Source organism: Python bivittatus, unplaced genomic scaffold (genome assembly GCF_059951505.1).
Source record: "Python bivittatus isolate LINGU-HERP-01145 unplaced genomic scaffold, Pbiv_v1 ctg000570_np1212, whole genome shotgun sequence".
Classification (NCBI taxonomy): Eukaryota; Metazoa; Chordata; class Lepidosauria; order Squamata; family Pythonidae; genus Python; species Python bivittatus.
Window position 1 is genome coordinate 11494970 of NW_028277097.1, and position 26297 is coordinate 11521266.

Here is a 26297-nt window from a genome sequence, read left to right on the forward strand (position 1 = left end):
ATCACGTTCTTTACCCCCCTTCCAGTCCCATGCCATTCCATCACAACTTCAGAGGGTCTAGAAAATAGCTTGCCCCCTTTACCTTTTATGATTTCCCCTCCTAGTTATTTTAAAACACAGGTCAAAGGACAGCATGATCTTTTTAAAAATGAGGGGACTCTGGACATGTCGTTCATATTAAGTACCAATAAGATCATGGCAGAAAGTAGGGCCTGATATGTTTGAATTTCACAGTAAAGAATATCTTGTATTATGGACTACTGTTCAAAGTATTTTGAAATATGTCATTTGGAAAAATTTGTTAGTAATGTTGTTATGCACTGAAAGTTTGCATTTGCAAGATATGCTATTCCAAATTAAGCTGTAAGTAATGATTCTTAGTTTAGTTCAGAAGAATGTCGGTTTACAAAGGAATGGGGTTTTATATGCATTGTTTCCAGTCCCTATTGTGCTCAGTCCAGTGTTATGTCAGGAAGACCAATACAACTGTAAAAAGATGTTTAAAACTCAAGTCAGATTTAAATCTTAGTCTTTGGGTTTTATATGAATAATCTTTCAGCTGATGGCAAATCACCAGCCCAGCGTTTAATGGGTAGATGTTTGAAGTCAGAACTACTCTTGCCAAAAGTTGTGTTACATCCTCAAAGTCATCAGAACAATTGAGACTGAGACCAGAAAAACAAAACCAGTATTATGATAAGAGAACAAAAGTATTAACAACTTTGGAAGTTAGTCATGAGGTGAATGTTCAGCAAATTTGTTTATGGAAATTGGTCAGGGAACAGAAAAGCTCAATTCACCAGGCATTTATCTTGCTTGAACTAGCGATGATGTTTGTTGCAGGAATAGGAAAGCTGCAAGCTATGCCTTTGGTCCACTGGCCCAAAAATATTAAAGACCCCTGACCTAAACAGTTAAGTCTAAGGCACGCAAACATCTGCTTTCTTCAGTATGAATTCTGCCTATCTTTTAATTGTACTTTGAAGTGTCCTGAATATCACCATGATCAGACGGTAGGTGAACTTTTCAATGGTTGATGTCATTTATTAATGCTTTCCTGAAAGTACTATGAGGCATGATCATTGGTGTCCAATAGTTAACATACTTTAATTCATCAACTCTTACAATCAAGTAATAGGAATTCATTCTGGATAGTAATTTTGGGTTGCTTGCTTTTATCTAATTTCTGCTCCTCTTGTTTCTCCTGCCATCATGAAAATCTTCATTGATCTGTAGGATTATTTGCCATATAAGTTGATCTGGAGAGTTTTTAAAAAGAAGTGGTATCTAAATGTTGCCAAGCATGACTGGCTTAATTAGCTGCAGAGGCTTTGTGGTGCACTTAGGCCCTGAATACAAATGGAAATGATTTCATGAGTAGGTTCTTTTTAAAGCGTATATTGAATAAATTTGTTCTAGCTGGTAAAATTTGGTGTGATGAAACATGGCAAAAAGGAATTCAGTGACAGGTTGATACTGATCTACTTTTATTTTTGTTTTTCAGGAACTGTTAGCAGGATGAATTCAGAAAGAGATTCTGAAACAACCTTTGATGAAGACTCACAGCCCAATGATGAAGAGGTTCCATACAGTGATGATGAGACTGAAGATGACTTGGATATTCAACCAGACATTGAGCCAGAGCAAAACCGTATTAACAGAGAGGTGGAAGCAACTCGAGAGACACTCCGAAAAGGTGAGAATGCAAGAAATTATTACCAGAGGGAAGTGATTATTTTGAAGGAATTTATTTACTGACTTGTTTGCAAAGGATCACAAAGTTATTACTGGACTAGAGAAAGTGTAATCAAAGTAGTTTTGGAACTGATTGAAGTATTACGCATGGTTGGGCAAGTTGGGTAGAGTACCCCAAGATATTTTTTCTTTACTGGCTATATCCACCAAACTTAGGTGCACATGCGCGCACACACACACATTTGGAATTGTTTATGAAGCAGTCACTGTTACCAGCATATTTGTTCCATCTTGCTTTCTTCCACGTTTCCACATTGCAGAAAACATAGCACCAAAAATACAATGCATTTTCAATATTTTTGGAAATACAAGATATTTAGGTTGATCAATTAGTTGCTCCATAACAGATTTAACAGAAATGACAGCTAATCTAATTTAAGTCTTGCTAGATGTCTGGGATCTTTAACTCTTCCTTGCCCATTTTGAGTAAAAGAGAGAAAATTCCCTCATCAATAAATAATTAATTCAGAACTTTTGCAACAAGGAAGAGATTATTAAGGAGATTGTCTCCCACCAAAATTCAGTACATTAATTGAGGTATATTTTGGGGACATTATTCATGAACAAGTGGCAGCAAATACTTCTGTGAATAAGGATTAAGGCACAGAAAAACAGTTTTTAGATTATGTCAACTTTTCAATTGGATTTAGTAACTGCATAGCAAGTAGATGTGTCACTACAATAACCTTTTAGCAAGCTTTTCAGTCTTTATTTTAGTTTAAAAAAATACAAATGGATGATATAGCTTTGTTTTTTTTAGTAAGGTGTTCTTTTTTTTCTCCTGGTAAAATTAGTTTTGCCATTCAACAGCTATCTTGTTCTCCCACTTCTAGCATTTCTCTGTCAATAGTGCTTTGTTAGTTTATTAGTACTGCTAGTTTACATTTATGGAAGCAAAATTGGATAACATCTAGATATTTATTTTTTAAATAAATTGTATTAAAAGTTTTACAGGCAACATAAAAACTAACACGGAAGGAAGGAAGGAAGGAAGGAAGGAAGGAAGGAAGGAAGGAAGGAAGGAAGGAAGGAAGGAAGGAAGGAAGGAAGGAAGGAAGGAGAAAGAGAGAGAAAAGAAGAAAAATAGCTGTGTCGTTTGCAAGGCCTATGACGCTGCTTCAGAAATTGTTCCTGGTGTTCCTGCATGTTGTCTAGATGCACAGGGATACAGCCAGGAAATTTAGCAGCCTTGTTAGCTTTGCAAATGGTGCAGCAGCTTTGAGAATTCAAAACAAGGTGGGTCCTACACACTCCCACATAATACATGTATACAAGGGAACCAATTCTCTACTTCCAGGTATTTACATATTAAACGTTTTGCTGTGTTTTCAGATTGCAGTTGGCAAGTCAAAGCAAATGACAGAGCTTTCTATGAGCAACCCCAATTTCAGAAAACAACATTCCTTTGTATTCAGAAAAGTAAATATGCGGTAAGTAAACATCTCTGTACGTAATAGTTTCCAATGTTTCTTAGGCTTCTCATCTAAAGAAAGCAAGCTTAATTGGTTAATTATTTGAATTTTTGTACAATCATGGATTGATTAGTCCAGGCTTTGCAAAAGGAGCGCTTTCTAGATGTATTTAATTGCAATTCTTACTACAGTATAGTTAGCCACTTTGTCCAACGTGTTTCAAGGAGAACAAACAGAGAAATCCTGGATTCCTCAGTTAAACCTACGTTCGTTTTCATATACCGCACAAGCATTCCAGCTAGTGTTTAACATTGCTAAAAACCGTCATAGGCCTTGCGAACAACACAGCTATTTTTCTTCTTTTCTCTTTCTTTCTCTTTCTCCTTCCTTCCTTCCTGCCTTCCTGCCTGCCTGCCTGCTGCACTGGAGTTCCCATCAAAATCCTAAGGTCGCTCTGGTCTTTTTCATTCTCAAATAAGATCTCATCTAAAAAGATATTTACCATTTGCAGTTTTAATTACTTAATTATTTACTAAATGCCGTTAAACCATTTTTGTGCCACAGAAGGCAATTTGCATTTCAGTGGCAATTTGGAAGCTACACTCTCAAAATTGGTGGATAGAGCCAAATTGTACTTTAGTTAAATTAAAATTAATGAAATAGAACGGTGTCAAGATATCAGATCAATAAGGATAAAATTCATAGGTTGACGTGGAATTTAACTGAGGAAGACAAGCAATGCTTCTACCAAATAATGAGATTTAACATCATGGTAAAAAGATTCAATAGCTGGGAATTTATTTGAGGAAAAAACCCCAATAAATTCCTATTTAAAAATAACTACTCAGAGATCTGGAAAAATATACAGATTTTTTAAGATGGAAAAAGTTAAAACTGTCTTGATTAAGAAGAATTCTACCAAGGTTTAATTTCTGTTCCAAATGCTTTCAATAAAAATTGAAAACAAGGTATTAAATGAGTGGCAGAGACGATTAATTTTATGTGGACTAATAAAAGACCAAGGATTAAATTTAAGACATACAAAGACATTTCATTTACATTGAAAAATTAAGGGAATCTGGCAGCCTCTAACTACAGGTAGACTTCAAGTTACGACCATTTGTTCAGTGACCGTTCAAAGCTATGGTGGCACTGAACAAATGGTACTTACACACGGTCCCCAAAGTTACGGCTGTTGCAGCACCCCCATGGTCATGTGACCAAAATTCGGACACTTAGCAGCCCGTCCACACTTATGACTGCAAGGACACTTCAACTCCTCCCCCACTTATTCCCCCCCCCATCTCTGCCCTTTTGGCTGCCCTGCACAGCGGTACTTCTCGGCGACAGCAGCAGCGCTGGGGTTGAAGTAGAGGCCTGTGCCTTCGGCAGTCTCAGCTGCCCACCACCACCCTCAGGCCTCTATTCAATCCCAGTGCCACCTCAAACCCCACGCTGTAGCCAGCCACCCCAGTGCCACAGTACAAGGTTCTAGCCGCTCCCGCCGCCCTGTGCTCCACTTGCCCTGCCATCCTCCAGCCTTGCCACCCTGCACTCACTGGGCCTGCTGCCCTGCCGCCCCTGCCACCCTGCACTCGCTCGCACTGCTCGCACTGCTGCCCCCAGCCTGAGCTTCGCTGTCTTCCTCCCACTGCTGACGAGGCACACCTGGCCTGGCCTTATGCCAGGTAGGGCAACAGGGCCAGTGAATGGAGAGGCACGCCTGGCCTGACCTTATGCCAGCAAGGCCGGCAGGACAGCAGCGTGAGCAGAGCACAGGGTGGCCAAAAGGGCAGAGAGGGAGGGGGGAGATAGGCAGGTGGGGGGAGTTGAAGAGGAGGCAGTCCTTTACCTTACTGAGGCTGGGGGTTGGGAGGGACCAAGCTGGGAATGGCTTGGATCGGGGTGGGTCCTCGCCTAACAACTGGTGGGAGTCAGTTAACGAGGACAATGGGGATTGCCGGGATTGCTGTTCCTAAGCGGTGTGGTCACATCGGATTGTGCTTTACGACCACATTGCTTAGCGATGGAAATTCCAGTTCCAATTACCGTCGTAACTTTAAGGTTGAGCTACCTCCACTGAGGGAGTAGGACCCTCATATGGTCTGCACAAATATCTTTGAACTGATATAGGCAGAAATAAACATTTATAAGAGATTACACAATAATAAGTAACATTAGAAGTTTGGGTAAATAAGAACCTTGTTTCAGGCATTTTTTAAATGCACCCCTGCTTTTAACAGAATATAGAAAAAAGGCTATAGGCCCCAAACTCTTAGATAGCTTGATCTTAGCATACAGGCACTTAAAAATATATTAACAATCTTTTGCTTGAATGATTTGGGGACATTACATTTGGCAGATTAATTTTTTTTCTAACCAATTGATACAGTGCATTCCGACCCCTTTCACTTTTTTCATTTTTGTTATGTTGCAGCCTGATACTACAATCGTTCAAATTCATTTTTTTGCTCATTAATCTACACTCAGTACCCCATAATGACAAAGTGAAAACAGAATTTTAGAAATGTTTGCAAATGTATGAAAAAGGAAAAACTGAAATATCACGTTGGCATAAGTATTCAGACCCTTTGCAACAACACTTGAAATTTAGCTCAGGTGCCTCACATTTCTCTTGATCGTTGCTGAGCTGTTTCTACACCTTGATTGGAGTCCACCTGTGGTAAATTAAATTGATTGGACATGATTTGGAAAGGCACACACCTCTCTATAGAAGGCCTCACAGCTGACAATGCACACTGTGCCAGAGCAAAAGCCAGGAGGTCAAAGGAACTGCCTGCAGAGCTCAGAGACAGGATTATTGCAAGGCACAGATCTGGGGAAGGCCACAAAAAAATGTCTGCTGCACTGAAGGTTCCCAAGAACACAGTGGCCTCCATAATTCTCAAATGGAAGAACTTTGGCACAACCAGGACTCTTCCAAGAGCTGGTCACCCGGCCAAACTGAGCAATGGGGGGAGAAGAGCCTCAGTAAGAGAGGTGAGCAAGAACCCAATGGTCACTCTGACTGAGCTTCAGAGATCCTGTGTGGAGATGGGACACAGTTCCAGAAGGACAACCATCACTGCAACCTTCCACCGATCTGGGCTTTATAGCAGAGTGGCTAGACGGAAGTCTCTCCTCAGTGCAAAACACATGAAAGCCCTCTTGCAGTTTGCAAAAAAGCACCTGAAGGACTCTGATTGTGAGGAACAAGATTGTCTGGTCTGATGAAATCAAGATTGAACTGTTTGGCCTCAATTCTAAATGTTATGTCTGGACGAAACCAGGCACTGCTCATCACCTGCCCAATACCATCCCAACAGTGAAGCATGGCAGTGGCAGCATTATGCTATTGGGGTGTTTTTCAGCAGCAGGGACTGGGAGACTGGTCAGGGTTGAGGGAATGGAGCGAAGTACAGAGATATCCTCAATGAAAACCTGTTCCACAGCACTCAGGACCTCAGACTGGGCTGAAGATTCACCTTCCAACGTGACAATGATCCTAAGCACACAGCCAAGACACAGCCAAGAATGTCCTAGAGTGGCCCAGCCAGAGCCCTGACTTGAACCCTATTGAACATCTTTGGAGAGACCTGAAAATGGCTGTCCACCGATGGTCCTCATCCAACCTGATTGAGCTTGAGAGGATTTGCAAAGAAGAATGGCAGAAAATCCCCCAATCCAGGTGTGCAAAGCTTGTCCTGTCATACTAAAAAAGACTTGAGGCTATAATTGCTGCCAAAGGTGCTTCAACAAAGTACTGAGTAAAGGGTCTGAATACTTAAGTACATGTGATATTTCAGTTTTTCCTTTTTAATAAATTTACAGAGATTTCTAAAATTCTGTTTTCACTTTGTCATTATGGGTACTGAGTGTAGATTAATGAGGAAAAAAATGAGTTTGAACAATTGTAGTATCAGGCTGCAACATAACAAAATGGAAAAAAGTGAAGGGGGTCTGAATACTTTCAGAATGCACTGTAAATTAATGTAGCAGTAATGTGTACACTTTAGCTAGAAGTAAGTCCTTTGAATAGAATTTCTGGGAAAAAATGCATAGATTTAGGTTGTAAAATTTATAACCCTGTTGGGTTAATTATGAAGCTATGCCTTAGCCCTAATTAATTATAGTTACATACATTGCAGGTTTTCCATCACTGTGTCTTCTAAAGCAATGCTGAGTCTGATCCTAAAAGCATCAAACTCTGTATTCTGACTTTTCCGACAGAGCAACCAATTCCCAGTTTTGAGACTATTTGTTGGTGGGAACTGTTAGAAAGCAAATTGAGCAGCAGAATTTGTGAGAATTCCTTTGGATAATTAAAAAGCTCATCACTTCCAAAAGTATTGATTGCAGGGAATATTTGCAAAACCCATTTATGAGACAAACAGGAAAGGAAGTAGTTTAGGCTTCCCAAGCTGGTTTTTCAATACTTGATCAAGCGTTGAATAGAATAATAATGTAGTGGGATAAGACTTTTTTCAAAACATTAAAATCCCAAAATGTGTTTCATGTGACTTGCTCAAAGTAGTCTGGTTTGTATAATGCATTTGTGTACAAAATCACTTTGGTAGATAATGTTTTATATGGAATGCAAAATGAGTTTATATGATTTCTATATTAACGCTTTGTCTAAATTTTTGTTTGTTTGTTTTCAACAGGGGAATGCAATCAAAACCTACAAGTATAATCCAATTACCTTTTTGCCATTGAATTTGTTTGAACAGTTTAAAAGAGTAGCCAATTTCTATTTCCTTATTCTACTTATTTTACAGGTATAACATGTCTTTGGAATTTATTATGGAGTATGCTCCATCTAAAAATTGATCAATTTTTAGAGCTCCAGATTGACTCGGTACACATTTACCACCAACACAAGCTGGTTAACAATCTGGGAGACTGGATTGTAGGTTCTTGACTTTACACACATACTTTGTAGTTTTAATCGCATCAAGGAAGTTCTTGACTAAAGAGGCATTTTCCATGTTCATCTGGGAAATGCTAATTTTCAGAAAACAAATTACATATATGAACAATTTGCGTCTGGGTGCATGACACATTACACAATTCAATTTATGGTATTGTATTGCTGTAGCTACCTTTGAACATAAGCTGATCCAAATTTCTTTGTTTAGCTTACTATAGTGTGGAGCGTACAAACATTTTTGCCCTGGAGGATGTATGTAATAATGGAGCAGTTTTGTGTTGATATAGCAAATCAGTACTTCCTGATATGGGAACGGGGTTTTCCTGCTTCATGACTATTAACCTTTAACATCTCCTTTTAGTAGCGCTCCTCTCTGTTGAGTTGCTACCACTGCTTACTAGCTCTATCCAGTATTTATCACAGCTCACATAAAGGAGACTGTTGTAATAGCTAAATTCCAAGCTATAAATCCCCTAATATGCTCAGTTAAAAGGTATTCATACCTAATGTAGTAATTTAAGATACTTACACATCTTATTATACTACATACTTTTGCTGAATGGGCTTTTCAGATACTACAGACTAGAACAATATTATGCAAAAAGAAATTAGGAGGTATTTTTCACTCAAATCATCTGGATGCACTATATTTGAAGGAAATGTTTCAGTGTAACTATGCGGTACTTAAATTGGATCTGTCTGGGATAATGATTATTTTATAGCAGTGCATTTAAAATTACTAAATACAAGAACTGTGAGTAAAGTGTTTGGTTTGTGGGTGGCATTCTCAACCTGATTTAGGACTCTGATTCATTACTGCAATTATCAAATTCTACATTGTTTTTAACTTTGACCAGCATTGAGTTATCGTCCCTCCCGTATACATACACATTGCAGCAACAGGGCCTGGAACCTTAAGCAGGCATAATATAATCTGCCGTTAGGAATCTGTCAAATACGTAAGCCATCTTGGATATCTTTGTGGTGTCTTACACAAATAAATAACTGGGGTTTTTTGTTCTTTTGATTGCAGACAATTCCTCAGATAACAACTCTGTCTTGGTATACTACGATGTTCCCTTTACTCCTGGTCTTGGGTATCACTGCAATTAAAGATCTAGTGGATGACATTGTAAGGATTTTTCTCTGTTGCGTTTCACCTTTTTTCAAGCCTCCTATTAAGAGTGTTAGAAGATTTTCAAGAGGGCAGCAAGCAAACAAAAACCAGAGCAGACTGTTGGGTTCCCTAAAGTAAAAAAAGGAAAGGCTCGATTGTGCTTCTCAAAACATTGTGTGTAAATATTCTGCAATTATTACGCTCATACCTTGCTGTTAACAAATTAATTAATTGCCTGGATTACTATTTTCTGCCTATGGGCCTATGAAGTATTGGATATATCATCCCCATCCATCAAAAGTATAAGTTGTACTGAAAGGAATCTTGTGGGAGGAGAGACACTTTTAATGTTATGATGGTTGTTATTACTATTTCTTAATGGGAAATAATGAGAATCTTTTTTAATCTTTGTTCATTCACTCCTCTTAGGCACGCCATCGGATGGACAACGAAATTAACAATCGAACATGTGATGTAATCAGGGGCAAGAGGTACTGCAGTGAGATATTTCATCCAATCTGTATTATTTTCTACAGATGCAATGGTTATTAATGGGGGAGCAGGAAAAGTGAGGGCACCTGGGGCACCCCGCATGGAAAACCTTTAATTGCTACAGACTATTGTTTGCGTGTCTGAAACATGCTGTGCGCTCAGAGTAAACTTTGTTGTAATCAAGAGTACACATTGCTACTTCAAGATATATTGTTTCTTGAAAGGGAGATAAAGTGACACCCCACCCCAGGAATCAATTAGGACCATTACCAAATCATCATCCTCGGGTTCCATGGGAAAAATTCAGAGTCCACATCAGAAAAGGGTAAAGCAAATTTTCATTTATCCACAGATCTTCCTCTGTGAAGATTTACAAAAATAAAGTGTGTGTTGGTGGTGGTGGTCAGATAATAGAATCATCAGGACAGAGGAATAATTGCTCCCTCCAGCTATGATAATACAAAGATTATGGTTCTCCATCTATTTTTTGCCAAGGACAGCCCGTATTTTGGTCTGATGGAGAATTCAACGCATTATATCAACCTTTTTATCAATGAGTCCAGAGAGTAATTTTGGTCTGTACAGTATGTATAAAAATCTAAGCCAAACTGTGTAGCATCATGTAGTGGTTGGTAGAAACTGCTCCTTAGTGAACAATTTATTTCTTTATTGTCCCTTTCTTATGGTACCATCTGAAGCAGATTGATTCATTCTGGTGTAGAATCAGGTATCAGGGATTGTGCAAATTATTCATAATCCAAGTGTAGGATTTAATATTCATGATACTTGAAATTGTTAAACATTTTATTTCTGTCTATCAGGGCTATGCAAATGTTTGACTCTCAGATTCAGGGAAATTTCTGAATTGAAACAGGTTTCTGAAGTATGTCAGATGGCTCACTTTAACCAACTGCACTGCCTTTTGTCAAAACACACAATTTTAGCTTTCAAACTAGTTTGATTTAATATGAGTTGATTTGGAAGTCCAGGCTGGATCAGTTTTTCAAATCAAAGTCTTGAATCAGATTAGCTTAATCTGAATTGAACTGGTGATCTGACTCACATCCAATTTGTACAAATCTAATGTTTTACACAGTGGTGAGTTAATGTCAGTTGATAGATAATCTTCACCCACATGCATAACAAATAACTATAAGTAAACAGGTTCCCTTTATTATAAGATGAATGATTTTAACTTCAAGTTTTAGAGAAATAGAATGAGGAAGAAAAATTGAACTTACACATTTTAAACCAGTTTCTGCAATCCTGCAGGTTTAGGGATATGTAAGCACAAATCTTTTAACCTTCTGTGATGAGAAGAAGGTTGACATTCAAATGAGAAAGAGAATATGAGATTTTAAAAAATAATAAACTCTAATTATTTCTTTTCACACTTCTTGTATTATGCAGAATTGCATAGTAATGCCCACTGCCCAAAAGGGTTGTTGTTTCCTGAATAATGCAGTGTTCACTATGCATGCTATACTTTTTAAAGTTTTTATAAGGAAGTTTGCATTATTCGTGTTTTTTGAGCAAAATGCTAGGAGGCTTCATTTTAATAATTATTAACTTATAATTTCATGTGCATATATAAATATCTTGCTACTTAGGTTTCAGAACGCAAAATGGAAAGACATTGAAGTTGGTGATGTCATCCGTTTGAGAAAAAATGCATTTGTTCCTGTAAGTAGAAAAGCTTTGAATGTGTTTAAATTTGCATGGAAAATTTAATGTCATGATTATGTATATTTAATTCATTTTATTTATTTAACCAGGCTGATATTTTATTGTTGTCCAGTTCAGAGCCCAATAGTCTTTGTTACGTAGAAACAGCTGAATTAGACGGGTAAGTCTGTTTATTCTCATTTTCACTCCCCAAATATGCCAAAAACATTGCTTGTCTTAACAACAAATTTACATTCTTATGGAGATAATTTTAGGGGGCATATTTAAGCTTGTTTTGTCCCTTATTTTTTTATTCCACTTGCATGCATAGGACAGGAAAGAAGTAAACCTGAAGTATTATTGTTGAAAACTATATTTTGGTTGTACATTACAGTTCATTATTGTGAATATACATAGATCTTGCTTTTAAGAACTCCACAAGTAATTTTGTTTGAAGAGTGTAAGATATAAGTGAGACAAATATATAACCCATCTGTTAAACATATAAGTTATGTTTTTTCTGTACATTGTGGCGAGGCTACTGCTTATAACTTCCTCTTTTAAAGAGGAATTCATCACTTCTGGGGATCAATTTGTTTGGTTAGTTGTCGCTCTCTAATCGGGTTCCATAGGGAGTGTGTGTGTTTTAGTTCTCCCATATAATCACAGCACAAGTAGCCTGAGCAAGGTGACATAAACAGCCACAAGCAGCCATTTGCCATTGTGATGCAACCAAAAAAAATAAAAATAAAAGGAAAATTAGCCATGTGGATGTGGGAGTTGGCTGTCTATAGTTCCCATCCCAAACCTAATTTCATCAAGTCTATATGCAGTAAGTTTGTTAAGAAAACCTGTTTTGTTATAGCAAAATGATATAATTTCCAAAAATGACCATGTACCACCACATATTTCCGTCGTCCTATGCAACTTATTTTTGCACCTTGTTAATCAAATGTTTTCTGTTAATTAGACTTAACAGAGTTAAAATGTAGAACAACTTTTAATCTATAGTTTAATTGCCTGGCTGTTGGAGTTCAACTCATGCCTGTCTAGAAGTTGGAGTTCAACTCATTTTGAGATACCAAGCAGGGGAATTCTGTAGATTTTGCCACTGTTGCTGTATTCTTCATATGTTGATTTATCACTTGTTAAATAAAATAATCAGAGAATAGGGAAGACATGATGGAAGCAAAAGTAAATATATGCAGTCTTTTCTTAAGCGAACTTAAAAAAGAACTAAAATATTCCATTTATCTTGTTAAATTTCCGCAACTGCAACTGATGTTATTTTTTTCCCCTCTCTGCTAGTGAAACCAACTTAAAGTTTAAAATGTCACTGGAGGTAACAGACAGATGCCTTCAAGAAGAAAGTGCACTTGCAGCATTTGATGGTTTGTTCAAGCATACTTTCCTTTTGTTAATGTATAAATGGTCTTTAGAAATGTTTTTTCCATCAAATCCAATTTGTCTAGTCCTTAAGACAAGTATTACAGTTCTGCAAAATTCAGTGGGTTGCATCTAACCTCATGGGAATCCCATGGAACTGGTTCCCTGTATTCTCTCAATAGTCTTCTAGCCCTCCCATGAGGAAGTGAGCATTTGAAGGCCTCTTTAAGTAGGATAGACATGAACGTAGAATGAGGAGGAATCCCTGGTTGGATTCACTATCTTTGAAAAAAACTCCCACTCAATATAAGAAGTCTCCATCTAATTTGTGGAGGGTGGTGTTCTTGTGCTATTGTTGTTTGTTAGACACAGTTCCAGAAGCAGGGATACTTTGCACCTTTTATCTTACTGACCATTAGGAGCATTAATATAAAGATCACAAGCAAAGATTACCTGTTGGTTCCTCTTTGCTCTGCTTTTTTCTGAAAGACAGATACTCTTAGGTGAACCCTTCCAGCCTGGCTCCTATTAGAGGAAAACTTTAGTTCCTTCTTTTTTTTTCCTTTTTTCCTACCATGAGATAGAAAGCTCAGAGATGCAAGCCTTCTGTAGCAGAAGGTAATTTTAGTAATAAACTTTACTTGTCATTTTGACCATAAGCCTCTGTCTCTAAAATGGTATTCAAGAGCTTGCTTCTGTTTAAGTAGGCTGGGCTAAATACAGACCCCTGATGAATCATCTGGAGGATTCCAACTAGGGTTCTTCAGATTTTGCATGCATGAGGTCTTTTGCAGGCATTTTTCCAGAGGTCTTCCAGTGTTCTGGATAATGTTTTCAAGAGGCTCTAAAATGTGTCAAGAAAAGGAGGAATCCCTGGAATCCCTTCCTACTTGTGAAGTACAGGCAGACCTCACTTAGCGACTGCTTCATTTAGCAACCATTTGCAGTTTCAACGGTGATGAAAAAGTAATTTTATGACCAGTCTTTGCATTTACAACCTTCACAGGTATGTAAAGCAAAGGAAAGCTGAGGTATGATCATAAGCACAGTCACGGTTTCACTTAGTGACAACTTCGCTTAATGACCGAGTTGCCAGTCCCAGTTGTGGTAGCTAAACGAGGACTACCTGTATTGCGTATTATCTACTGATCACTTTTAAGGAGAGCAGTTTTCTCTACTTTAAATACGATGTTACATTTAAATACAATGTTGTGATCCAGAATTTTTCCTTCCTCTTCCTGCTCTTTTTAACAACCTTCTAGGCTTGATAGAGTGTGAAGAGCCCAACAATCGTCTAGATAAATTTACAGGCACCTTGATATGGAGAGGAAACAGATATGCTTTGGATGCTGATAAAATTTTGTTACGTGGCTGTAAAATCCGAAACACAGATGTGTGTCATGGACTTGTCATATTTGCAGGTATCTATGTAGTGAATGGAATATCACTGTTGCCTTTCTGATGTAAAAATAAACAGTTTTTCACAAATTTACATTCAGTAGAGTTTTAGACATGCTAAGACTATGATAAATAATACAACATACTTAATAAATTGCCAAAATATTCTTATTATGCATCTAAGAAAATAAATATATATTATTAATATGTGTCTGAAATTTAATGATGTTTACACTCTAATTTTTATGTGATTTTAGGGGGAGACACAAAAATAATGAAGAACAGTGGGAAAACATGGTTTAAAAGGACGAAAATTGACTCTCTTATGAATTATATGGTGTACACGGTAAGCTATTTTAGTTTACTTTTTCTCTTCGGCATTTAGAGTTAATGAAAGCTGTACCACAAAATTGATTGTTAATCTGTGCAAGTATTATTATGTTATCAGGAAGTAAGCTATATGCTTCCTTGCAGCCAGTACTGACAAAGAGAATCCAGGATCCATATTTATGAGGAAGCATCTTCAATGCATCATTCTATCTCTTTAGCGGCAGCCTATTTAGCAAGTATAGCAAAAACAAACAAACAAAAAAAGACTTGCTTTCTGCTTTTCATAATATTGCACCTCTTCTTAAATGCAAGCAGGAGAGAGCCTACTGCTCCCAAAAGAAGACAACCAGCTCTTATTATTTATGAAGTTCTTCCTAAAATCTGTTCATCCCACTGATCCTTGTCTTGCCACCTGTGGCAACAGAAAATGGCTCTGCTCTTTGTCCTTTGTGACAAGTTTCCTCAGTTATTTAATGATTGTTATCAGATTATTATCAGAGTTACCTTTAGACTTGCCTTTCAAGCTAAGAGTGGCCAACTATTTCAGCAGTTTCTTGCAGAGTTTGCATAGTGAGTCATGGGAAGCCACTGTGAAGATTCTGGAAATAAAAAGAAATGCATCTGATTATTGTTATTTCTCTTGTGCATTTTTGAGAAATTGAAAAATTATGCAATTTTGACCTAATTGTTTTGGATTTATATCAATAGTGCAGATACAAGGTGGTGACAGATTTATTTCTGATACTAATTTAGTCTCTGTGCTTTGAGTTGCCCATACCATTAGATGCTCTAAGTCACTTCTTAGAACAGTGCTTCCTAAACTCATTTGTACCAGCAGTGACCAAATCTGTTTTTTTCCCCTCTTCAAGCACCAGTTGCTAACTGAGATTTTTCATGATATCTGGAGGATAGAAATATTATTTCACAAGCATTGTTTTTGTTGTGTTTACATTTCAGATTTTCGTATTACTCATCTTGGTGTCTTCTGGTCTGGCTATTGGACACACTTACTGGGAACAACAGATTGGAAATTCTTCTTGGTATCTCTATGATGGTCTAAATAATGACCCTTCATACCGTGGCTTCCTTAACTTTTGGGGCTACATCATTGTGCTTAACACCATGGTTCCCATATCCCTCTATGTGAGGTAAGAAAGACATGAACCTTCATTATGATTTGAGTATAAGCAATAAAGGTGTTCTAATAGATCAGGGGTTCCCAATCTTTTGGGGGTCAATAAAAGATTAATGCTTGGAGAGTATGCTATGACATGGCTGCAAGGATGGCATGGGTCGTCATGAAATATCCATTTATTAGAAAGCAAACTGGTGAGATGGCTCCCCACCACCATTTCTAGTCTTTGAAGATGGTCTCTACTAACTCAGCTGACTTCTCTTTTTCTCTGGACAAATGGCTAGACTTCAACTTATATAAAAATGCATCTGGGCATATGTGGGGCCCAAAAGTGTTCATGGAAATTATAATTCTGCTTGAGAGTATTTATTTATTTGTTTAAAAGAATATTTTTTTAAAAAAATGTGAGTCATGGAGATTGTAGGCTTAATCCCACAATAATTTTTCATATCTTGTTTCTTCCACAAATCATGGAGGACAGGAAACTGGTAGATGTAGCAAGAATGAAAGCTGTTTCCCACAGTAAGACATTTACCTAAAAGGAAGGCAACCTTGAATTTAAGATGACCCCAAGAGGAACAGTCGAGATTAGAAACAATTATGAACACCAAGATCTCCTTTCACTCTCTTCTTCACTCCTTTTTTTCCCAGAAGAGAGGAGAGGGCAGAGGGAGTACATTATCCTAGGTCACTGCGGTTGGTCCTGAATCTTACTTTTATAGATTAACTGGCTGAACTGGACGGTCTCCACATTGATACCATAATCAATAGGGGGCGATCTTATCCTTTAAGCAGGACTAAGGGATGGGCAACATCCTGGCTGGGGTTGTACAAGCTTGGGGAGTTGTACAAGCTTGGGTTGTACAAGCTAAGGGAGATATAACTTGGTTCACTTTTTTTCAAAAAATCTTTTTTCTTTTATTAACTGAATACAAAAAGCAAAGAAAAGGAATATACAAAATTATAAAGAAAGGGGGAAAAAGCTAAAAAGAAGCAAAGACATACATGACATATTCACAGACACACTTGGATTAATTTTATAAACTAAGGCTAAAATTATCCAAATTTAGCATATTGTATGAACACAGCCACTGGCAGCTGTCTTTATTCTCTTTTTTCTTTGCATATCCACAGTGGTTAAAGAGAAGCAGAAGAATGTCTCTCTTTTATTAGGGATGTGATAGTTGGCAGGTTTGTAATGCTAATGTAAGAAATGGGTATTCTGATTAAAATATTGTTTTGAATTTAGAATACCAGTCAGTTTTTCTTAGCATTTATAGAATCATAAGAGTTGGAAGGTGGATTGCTGAGACACATCCCTATTTATTCAGTGCAGGACTCCAAGCATCCTTGACAAATGGCTGTCCAGCTCCTATTTCTACACATTTGGAGAAGGGGAACTCACCACCTCTCTCAGGAATTGGCCTAGTTTTAAAAATCCAAGTTGCTTTATATATGAAAATGCATCTACAGTATCAAGCCTTCACATAACTCTATAGTTTTCAATGTCCCCTTCAGATTCAGAAGTTGCTTGATTCATTGGTCATTCCACAGTACTTCTGTAGAACTCTGCACTTCTTGTTAAATGTCTTTTGTGTAGTGAAGTTCTGAAAACTGGGTAAACTTTGTTGTTTCTTACTCACTAGTGTTGAAGTGATCCGTCTGGGCCAAAGTTACTTTATCAACTGGGACTTGCAAATGTATTATCCAGAGAAGGATACAGCTGCGAAAGCAAGAACTACCACTTTGAATGAACAACTGGGACAGATCACCTACATCTTCTCAGACAAGACGGGCACATTGACCCAGAATATCATGACCTTCAAAAAATGTAGCATAAATGGACAAACTTATGGTAAACCCAGGTTTCATTACAAATGAAATTGATTACCGAGACATTCATGGTATGAAGAAAGAACTGAACAGTTCTTTGGCATGAAAATCATATTGAAAGAATGCTCATCAAATGTTCCTCATCAGATTAAGGAGATCTGAGGATCAAGTGGGGTGCCACAAGGAGTCTCCCACTCTTCAGTATTTTCATTAATGACCTGGATGATGAGGTGGAGGCAATGCTTATCAGATTTGTACATGATAAGAAATTGGGGAGAATAGCAATTCCCTGAAAGATAGAAACAAATTTCAGAACTAGGTTGCGGATAGGTTGGAGAAATAGGCTAAAAGTAACAGTATGAAATTGGACAGGCAAATGCAAAGTTCTTCACTTAGGAAAGAAAGTCAAATGTGCAGGTATAGGATGTGGGATATCTAGTTAGGTACTTGTGAAAAAAAGATGTTGGAATAGTTGATTTCAAATTAAATATGAGCCAGAAGTGTGATGTGATTGGAAAGAGGGCAAGTGCGGTTTAAGAACAACATCAACAAAATTATAATTTCCAAATTATTCATTTCCCTCTGCTTGGCTTCAATCAAACCCCAGCTCAAGCACTGGTCCAGATTGGGGCACTACACCTCAATCCCAAGCAGGATTCAGCAAATTAGAACAGGTTCTGAGAAGAGCAGCAGAATTGTTCAGGGATTAGAAAGTAAGACCTATGAAGAGAAATTGAAGGAGTTGTTTATGGTAAGCTGTGATAAAAGACTACAGTGGACAGATATAATAGCACTGTTCAAATACCTGAAAGGATGCCGCATAGCAGAAGGTCAAGACCTGTTCTCTTTTTCTCCAAAATGCAGGATATGGAATAATAATGAAAGACAGATTCTGATTGAATGTTAGGGAAAAGGCAGTGGGTTCCTTTTCACTGGATGGTTGAGTGTTCAAGTGAAAGCTAGGTAGGATGCGTATATTTGGATTCCTGCGCTGAGGTGAGCAGAAGGGTAAATTCAAAGACCTAAATGGCCCTCCCCACCTGTATGATTCCATGAACTATTCCTTCACTGGTTAGTATAATTAACTTACAGGATTGACTGCCGCAACGATAAGATAGCCTTGAGTGACTGTAATAAAATATTAGGCAAATGAAAGTAACGATTTACAATATGGCAAGACCAGATGGTAACTGTGCAAACAAGTATTTCCCTTTCTCCTGGAAACCCTCAGCAGAAGCTCAGGCTGATCTACCAGATATTATTGGCTCTGTCTAATGGAGCTGCAGCTGGAAGATGAAATTGCTGATAATCTTGCCTGAGCTGTGTAAGATTCCCTTCACGGTCCGTTTCTTTGCATCTCTGACTGCCTCTTATTAGAAGCAGATTGTTGAAACAGATAGGTTCTTGTGATAAAACAAGATAGTGCTTGCACCATAGCTGATGTTTTATTTTGTTTTGTTTTTCAGGAGACTGTAGGGATAAAACAGGCCAGGAGCTTAATCATCCAGAGGTAAGTAATTTTCAGTAGAAAACAATTTATCTAAATTTGGCAGAATTCCAGGAAAGAGAGTCGGTCTCCTGCATATGTCTCTTAGTAACTTCAAGGAGAGGGGAGGGGGGCAGGTTCATGCTGTTTCTAACTGGGTAGACTATGGACTAAGACTGTGAAAAGCAGGGGAAGCAGGTGTTTTTTTGAACCCTGGGCACTAGATGGTGAGCCAGTATCTGTGAGTCAGTATTTATTATCTCAGAGACAAACTAGATAATACTAGGAATATGTATCACCTTGCTCCATTTCCTTATTTACTTGCATTAAATTTAAGTACTTGATGAATCAATCTAGACTGACTTTGTCATGCAGGACATGAAGAAAACCTGGTCTCTCTTCCTTTTTCTTCTCAAATTCTGCTCTCTGCTGGAGCCAATGGAAGTATCTAAAGGAGAGTAGGGGATGGTTAGAAAAAGACAGGGCCACATGTGAGAAATGGAAAGGATTAGTTTCTCTCACCTTGCATATCCTGGTCCTGATTGGGGTCAGGGCAAGAGGTGCTTAAAATTAATGAAAATAAAATTGGAAGGGGGGTAAAGGGACACAAATTTGGTGGACCATTTTAATTAGCCCTAAAGAAAGTTATTTACCTGGATTCAATGAACCCATACAAGATGATGATGATTTTGCTACATGTGGTATATAGTTTGTGGGGTTGAATATGGCAAGTTTTAAAATGTGTTATATGGCAAAGCTGAGCCGGTGCCTATTTTTCTATTGGTGGATTACTGATGCCTCCCAGTTCAATAAATCACACTAATCACAGGAACTGCTTATGTTTCACCTTAGATATAAATTAATTAAGCTGGGAGCTCTCAATCTTCTGGGGCTGGCAGCCCCAGGAGGAATTTTAAGAAGTTATGGCCTTGCGAACCAAGTGGCTATCAAGGGGTGTTTTTTCCAGAGATACTCTTCTAGCCTCTTACGATGTTATTATCTCAGTTTTTTCCCTGTATTCTGTTTTGGGAAGATAGGCACACTTCAAGGCAGTGCTGGATATCAGCCCCTTAACATTTTTATTTTCTGAAAGTGCCATTGGAGTATACGTGAAGCCCAGAAGAATTCTGGGACATAACGATGATAGTTCAGGATATCGTTTTGTATTGTAGCATGCAAATGGGCAGATTGGTGCCACAGATGCCATGTTAGGGAATGAGACCGAGGGATTAGTCATTATTTAAAAGAAAGCCTATAATTACCCTATTGTCATCTTATATTTTATAGGAAGTTGATTTCAGCTGGAATATGTACGCAGATGGGAAACTCAATTTTTATGATCACTATCTGATTGAACAGATTAAATCTGGGAAGGAAGCTGAAATTCAGCAATTCTTCCTCCTCCTAGCAATTTGTCACACAGTGATGGTGGATGCTAGTGATGGTAAGTGCTGCCTGGTGTGGTCTAATGTGCTCCTACTTAATGTACACTTTACAATGCCAAAGGACCTTGTTTGTTTGGTCAATTATTTGTTCAACTTGAGTAGCTGTCCATCTCACACGTGTGACTCTTTGAAGTGCTTAATTTTAGAATGCGCTTATTGTTTTATTTTTCCAAAGTGTATATTATTGATGGGAACATCTGACCTAGTATTTCAGGTAATACTATTACATGACAATGTTTGGTCAATATTGGCAGTGCCAAGGAGCCGTTTTGCTGAAATGTGTGCTCAAAGCGTTCTATTCCCCCTTATCTCGTAATTCTCCACCCCATAAACTCTAGTCCATATTAAACAAATTTATCTGGGCTTAAGTCAGAAACATGCCTGCATGAATAAAACCACCTTACTTGCTTCTCAGTCCTGTGCGAGGTCTTTAATTAGCTATAATTTTGCAGTATATCTGAACTGAGAAACAATAATTAACCAGGTTTGGAATAAGTCAAATTCTTACATCAACTTCAAGGTTGGTTTAGTGGCAGTGAATATATCTGTTTGCCACCATACTTGTCCAAACCATATTCTGATGATACAGCATCTTGCCTGAGGATCTCCTAAAATCTGGGGCGCAGAGGTCACTCTAGATAGCCTTATATATTATTTTAGCCATATGGAACGGACATCTATGCACAGTGTGCCAATCCACATAAAGCTGGTGTAATATACCAGTTAAGATACTGTTTTGGACTAGGGAGAATCCTGTACAAGTCCTAACTTGAGGCTGAGCTATCGCTCTCACTTAGCTCACTCTAGTTTATAGAACTGTTGGAGAAAATAAAACAAAGGGCAACCCATTGTTTGCCACTTGGAGTTTCTAGAAAAAAGGCTGATTGTGATGCAATAATTGAATGAATGAATACATGCAGTAAATAAAGACTAGGCATAAGGAACTTTGGCTCCATTAGCACTTAATGCCAGCCTCTCCTCCTCTATCCAAGTTTGTCAACCTTAGCATCAGTTTACAAAGAATGTGGTTCTTCTGCCTGTGAGGATTTCTCGTTTGGTCTTATCCTCAAGGTGAGCTCAGCTATCACGCTGCTTCTCCAGATGAAGGGGCATTGGTAACTGCCGCCAGGAACTTCGGTTATGCTTTCCTCTCACGGACGCAAAATACTATTACAATAAGTGAAATGGGAACTGTAAGAACATATGATGTGCTTGCCATTTTGGACTTCAATAGTGACAGAAAAAGAATGTCTGTTATCAGTAAGTCACCTGCTTTTTTCCAGTTCTAGAAAAAGGTAATACAGATAGTCCCCAGCTTAAGAACGTCCGGTTTACAGATGACCCATAGTTAAGAACAGAGCCTATTGTAGCAAAATTCAAGTTAAATACACAATGATTCGAGTTAAATAAATGTGGGCTCAGCTGTCTTTTATCCAACCTTTCCCCTGGCTGTGGCTCTTCCCCCATCTCCCAATGTCATTCCCACATACCATTATGCCACCCACACATCTTAAAGTTCCCAAGGTTGAGAAACACTGGTCGAAAAAATGGCTAGAAACAGACACGGCTCCCAAACAGGTTGGGAGGAGAAGGTAGAAAAAGTTGCTCCTGGAGCAACAAAAAAATATCTTCACCTCATCCATTCTGCATCCGTCCTCTACTAAAAAGAAGGGAAAAACAGGCCTCCGACCAATTTTATCCCAACTCCCTTTGTTTAAGCTACTTTGAGAGAACAATTGCCACAAACTGAAAGAGTCAAAGCAGCCCAGATCAATCCTGATTGCATTTTAAAGTGGAATCAGTAAGGTGGTGTACTGTACATTTGTCTAATGCTATGCCAAAAAAAAAAAAATCTGTGTGGTCATTGTGAAGTGGTGGTGGTGGCTACAAAGCTGTCAAGCCACTATTCTCCTTAAAGGACCTGTAAACAGAAAACATGAAGTTCTGGAGCAGAGTGAAGAAAAAGTTCCTGCCTGTGGGAAAACGGCCTCCCAAACTCTGCAGGGCTTCATTAATTGCAAGCTGGAAGGTCATTCTTCTTGCAGCTGAACTAGAAAATAATTGGCTTGCTTACCAATGACAAAAAAGTTCTGGAAATAATTCTGGAGTGCTGCAAAGATTCCTGTGGCAATTCTCAAGTGGAAGGCTGAATGTATTTTCTGCAAAGTATATATTTTGATTACGTAGCTTCAGTATAGAGATGGTTTATCTTTTAATTCTTTCTGTTTGCTTTTTGTAGCAAGAGACCCCAATGGGGCCATCAGACTTTATTGCAAAGGAGCTGATACAGTGATTTTTGAACGGCTGCAACCAAAAAACCCTAAAAAACAGGATACAGAAGATGCACTGGGTGTAAGTCAAAATATATTTGAACAAATTTTACCAGGATAACTTCCCACTTCAATCTTCCTGCACAGCTACCTGGATTTGTGCAGAATTTCTGTCTCCCTTAAGAAGCTGTCATTTCTAGTATTCTTATCAGAAGTGTGAGCTCTTAAAACTAGCTATGAACTAGTTATATCGAACTATGAACTAGTTTCGATATAACATTTTTCTGAGACTGAAGTACAGTAGAAGGACTTAATAAACAGTTTTTAAATTTTGATGTTTTATGTATTTATATGTATTTATGGTTTTAATGTTTTGTGTGAGTCGCCCAGAGTCCCCCACTGGGGGGAGATAGGCAGGGGAGAAATTTAATAAATAAACTAATTAATTTTTTTTTAAAAGTCCATCCCCTGAAGACAATGGATTTTCCTTGTACCAGCATAAAATTGCACTGTTTTGAAAAGTTGTTGTTGGTGATTGTTTACCATAGGTCCAGACTAAGCATTAATTAATATACAGTTTAATTTTTCTTCTTCATAGTTGAATTTCCTGTATATCCCTCCATTTTTTTCCCTTTACAAGACATCCAGTATTAATGCAAATGAAAATGTCTGACTTCCCTAGTTACCTCATGGCATGACTACTGCAATGCGGTCTACATGGGAGTGCCTTTGAAGACCACTGGAAGCTGCAGCTAGTCCAGAATGCAGTGGCACAGGCAGTAATGGGAATGCCTCGGTATGCCCATGTAACACCTCTGCTTCACAAGCTGCGCTGGTTGTCAGTTTGCTTCTGGGTGCAATTCAAGGTCCTAGTCATTACCTATAAAGCACTACATGGCATAGAGCCTGGTTACTTGAGAGACTGCCTGTCTCCTGTAGTATCTGCCTGGCTGTTCTGATCTGGCAGAATTGGCACGCTCTGGGTTCCTTCAGTTAAATAGTGTCATCTATCAGGACCCCATAAGCCTTCTCTGTAGTAGCATCTGCCTTCTGGAACAAGGTTCCCCAAGAGATCTGGTTGGCCCCTGCTCTGCTGCTGTTTAGAAGAGCCGTGAAGACCTGGCTCTTCACTCAGACCTTTGGGGAGGGAGAGTGAGACCCCTTGCTTCACTCCACCTGCTCTGTCGTTCCTGCCATCTTTTATCTTTTTTTAATTGGTTTTCTCGATATACTTGCAGATAAGCTGAGAATTTTAGGTGCCAACATACACTCCAAAAATATGGGTTCAGCTTATGCACAGATGGGCTTATCTGCAAGTATAGAGAGTAATACTTTCTAAAGTACCTGTATATCCCGTATATACTCACAGATAAGCCCATCTGCGCATAAGCCGACCCTGAAATCTTTAAGCAAATCTCCATGAAAAATGTGCCATCCATGGATAAGCCAACTGTGAATATTAAAACATGAAAATTTTGAGAGTTTATCCGCTGGTGGCACATTTTTTATGGTATTTTGGTTAAAAATTTGAGGGTTGCCTTATCTGCTGATGGGCTTGTCTGTGAGTATATACGGTTCTTTATTTTGATTTTTGTGAGCTGCCCAGAGTTATTGGGAGTTGGGCAGCATACAAATTTAATAAATAATAATAATGGTGATTAGGATGATTAAGATTATTATTCTCAATGAGAACTTTTTCAGATCAGAAACAACTAAGTTCTTGCAACCATTGTTTCCCTCTTTTTGACAGGCCTTTGCAAGTGAAACCCTTAGAACTTTGTGCCTTTGCTACAAGAACATTAGCAATAGTGAATACGAAGCATGGAATAAGAAGTTCATGGCAGCTAGTGTGGTCTCAAGCAACCGCGAGGAAGCTCTAGACAAAGTGTATGAAGAAATTGAACAAAATCTAATTGTAAGTCTGATGGAGAACTGAGATGGGAAGCGTTTATTCTTTGACACTACATTTGACCTTGCAAATGTTTTCTATGGGGTGCATCCCACATTATATCTTTTCACCTTGATTTTCCAATCTCTACAATACTTATAAAGGTACATATTTTCTCTTTTATGGCTTTGTTTATTATTCATTTACAGACTATGCACATAGTCCTGAAGTTCATTTGATGATGCTAAGATAGCCACTCTCTTTCAGGGTAACCTAACTCATGGGACTGTAATCAGGATCAAATGGGGATCAGAAAGTGTTTGATTGGGATATAAGAAGAATATAGTGCAAAGCTAGTGTGGTGTAATGGTGAAGATTTGAGTCCTGGATTAGAGACACCCATATTTAAGTTTCCATTCAGCTATAGAGCTGATTAAGTGACTTTGGGCCAGTCACCTTTCTCTCAATCCATCCTATTTCATAGGTGGTTCTAGAGATAAAATTAGAGAGACCCCCATGCAAGACACCTTGAGCATCAAAAGATAGGGTGGGATATACAGTCAGGTCCAGAAATATTGGGACATCGACACAATTCTAACATCTTTGGCTCTATACACCATCACAATGGATTTGGAATGAAACAAACACAATGTGTGTTAACTGCAGACTGTCAGCTTTAATTTGAGGGTATGTACATCCAACTCAGGTGAACGGTGTAGGAATTACAACAGTTTGCATATGTGCCTCCCACTTGTTAAGGGACCAAAAGTAATGGGACAGAATAATAATCATACATCAAACTTTCCCTTTTTAATACTTGGTTGCAAATCCGTTGCAGTCAATCACAGCCTGAAGTCTGGAACACATAGACATCACCAGACGCTGGGTTTCATCCCTGGTGATGCTCTGCCAGGCCTCTACTGCAACTGTCTTCAGTTCCTGCTTGTTCTTGGGGCATTTTCCCTTCAGTTTTGTCTTCAGCAAGTGAAATGCATGCTCAGTGGGATTCAGGTCAGGTGATTGACTTGGCCATTGCATAACATTCCACTTCTGTCCCTTCAAAAACTCTTTGGTTGTTTTTGCAGTATGCTTTGGGTCATTGTCCATCTGTACTGTGAAGCGCCGTCTAATGAGTTCTGCAGCATTTGGCTGAATGTGAGCAGATAATATTGCCTGAAACACTTTTGTTGCTTTTGTCAGCAGTCACATTATCAATAAATACAAGAGAACCAGTTCCATTGGCAGCCATACATGCCCACGCCATGACACTACCACCACCATGCTTCACTGATGAGGTGGTATGCTTAGGATCATGAGCAGTTCCTTTCCTTCTCCATACTCTTCTCTTCCCATCACTCTGGTACAAGTTGATCTTGGTCTCATCTGTCCATAGGATGTTGTTCCGGAACTGTGAAGGCTTTTTTAGATGTCGTTTGGCAAACTCTAATCTGGCCTTCCTGTTTTTGAGGCTCACCAATGGTTTACATCTTGTGGTGAACCCTCTGTATTCACTCTGGTGAAGTCTTCTTTTGATTGTTGACTTTGACACACATACACCTACCTCCTGGAGAGTGTTCTTGATCTGGCCAACTGTTGTGAAGGGTGTTTTCTTCACCAGGGAACGAATTCTTCGGTCATCCACCACAGTTGTTTTCCGTTGTCTCCTGGGTCTTTTGGTGTTGCTGAGCTCACCGGTGCGTTCCTTCTTTTTGAGAATGTTCCAAACAGTTGTTTTGGCCACGGCTAATGTTCTTG

The 26297-nt window shown here is 38.5% G+C and overlaps 1 protein-coding gene across 1 annotated transcript in view; it reads left to right on the forward strand.

Moving 5' to 3' along the window:
• The window catches only part of ATP8B1 (ATPase phospholipid transporting 8B1), a 78736-nt gene that overhangs the window by 35152 nt on the left and 17287 nt on the right, over positions 1-26297 (forward strand). The window contains exons 2-18 of the mRNA XM_088152639.1: positions 1505-1696; positions 3088-3185; positions 7832-7945; positions 9131-9229; positions 9644-9705; positions 11317-11389; positions 11482-11552; positions 12680-12762; positions 14020-14178; positions 14413-14501; positions 15443-15633; positions 17267-17475; positions 18920-18963; positions 20227-20383; positions 21456-21644; positions 22624-22736; positions 24405-24569. Of these exons, the coding sequence (XP_088008765.1) occupies positions 1519-1696; positions 3088-3185; positions 7832-7945; positions 9131-9229; positions 9644-9705; positions 11317-11389; positions 11482-11552; positions 12680-12762; positions 14020-14178; positions 14413-14501; positions 15443-15633; positions 17267-17475; positions 18920-18963; positions 20227-20383; positions 21456-21644; positions 22624-22736; positions 24405-24569 (2094 nt within the window). The 5' untranslated portion in view covers positions 1505-1518. The remainder of the gene's footprint in view (positions 1-1504; positions 1697-3087; positions 3186-7831; positions 7946-9130; positions 9230-9643; positions 9706-11316; positions 11390-11481; positions 11553-12679; positions 12763-14019; positions 14179-14412; positions 14502-15442; positions 15634-17266; positions 17476-18919; positions 18964-20226; positions 20384-21455; positions 21645-22623; positions 22737-24404; positions 24570-26297) is intronic.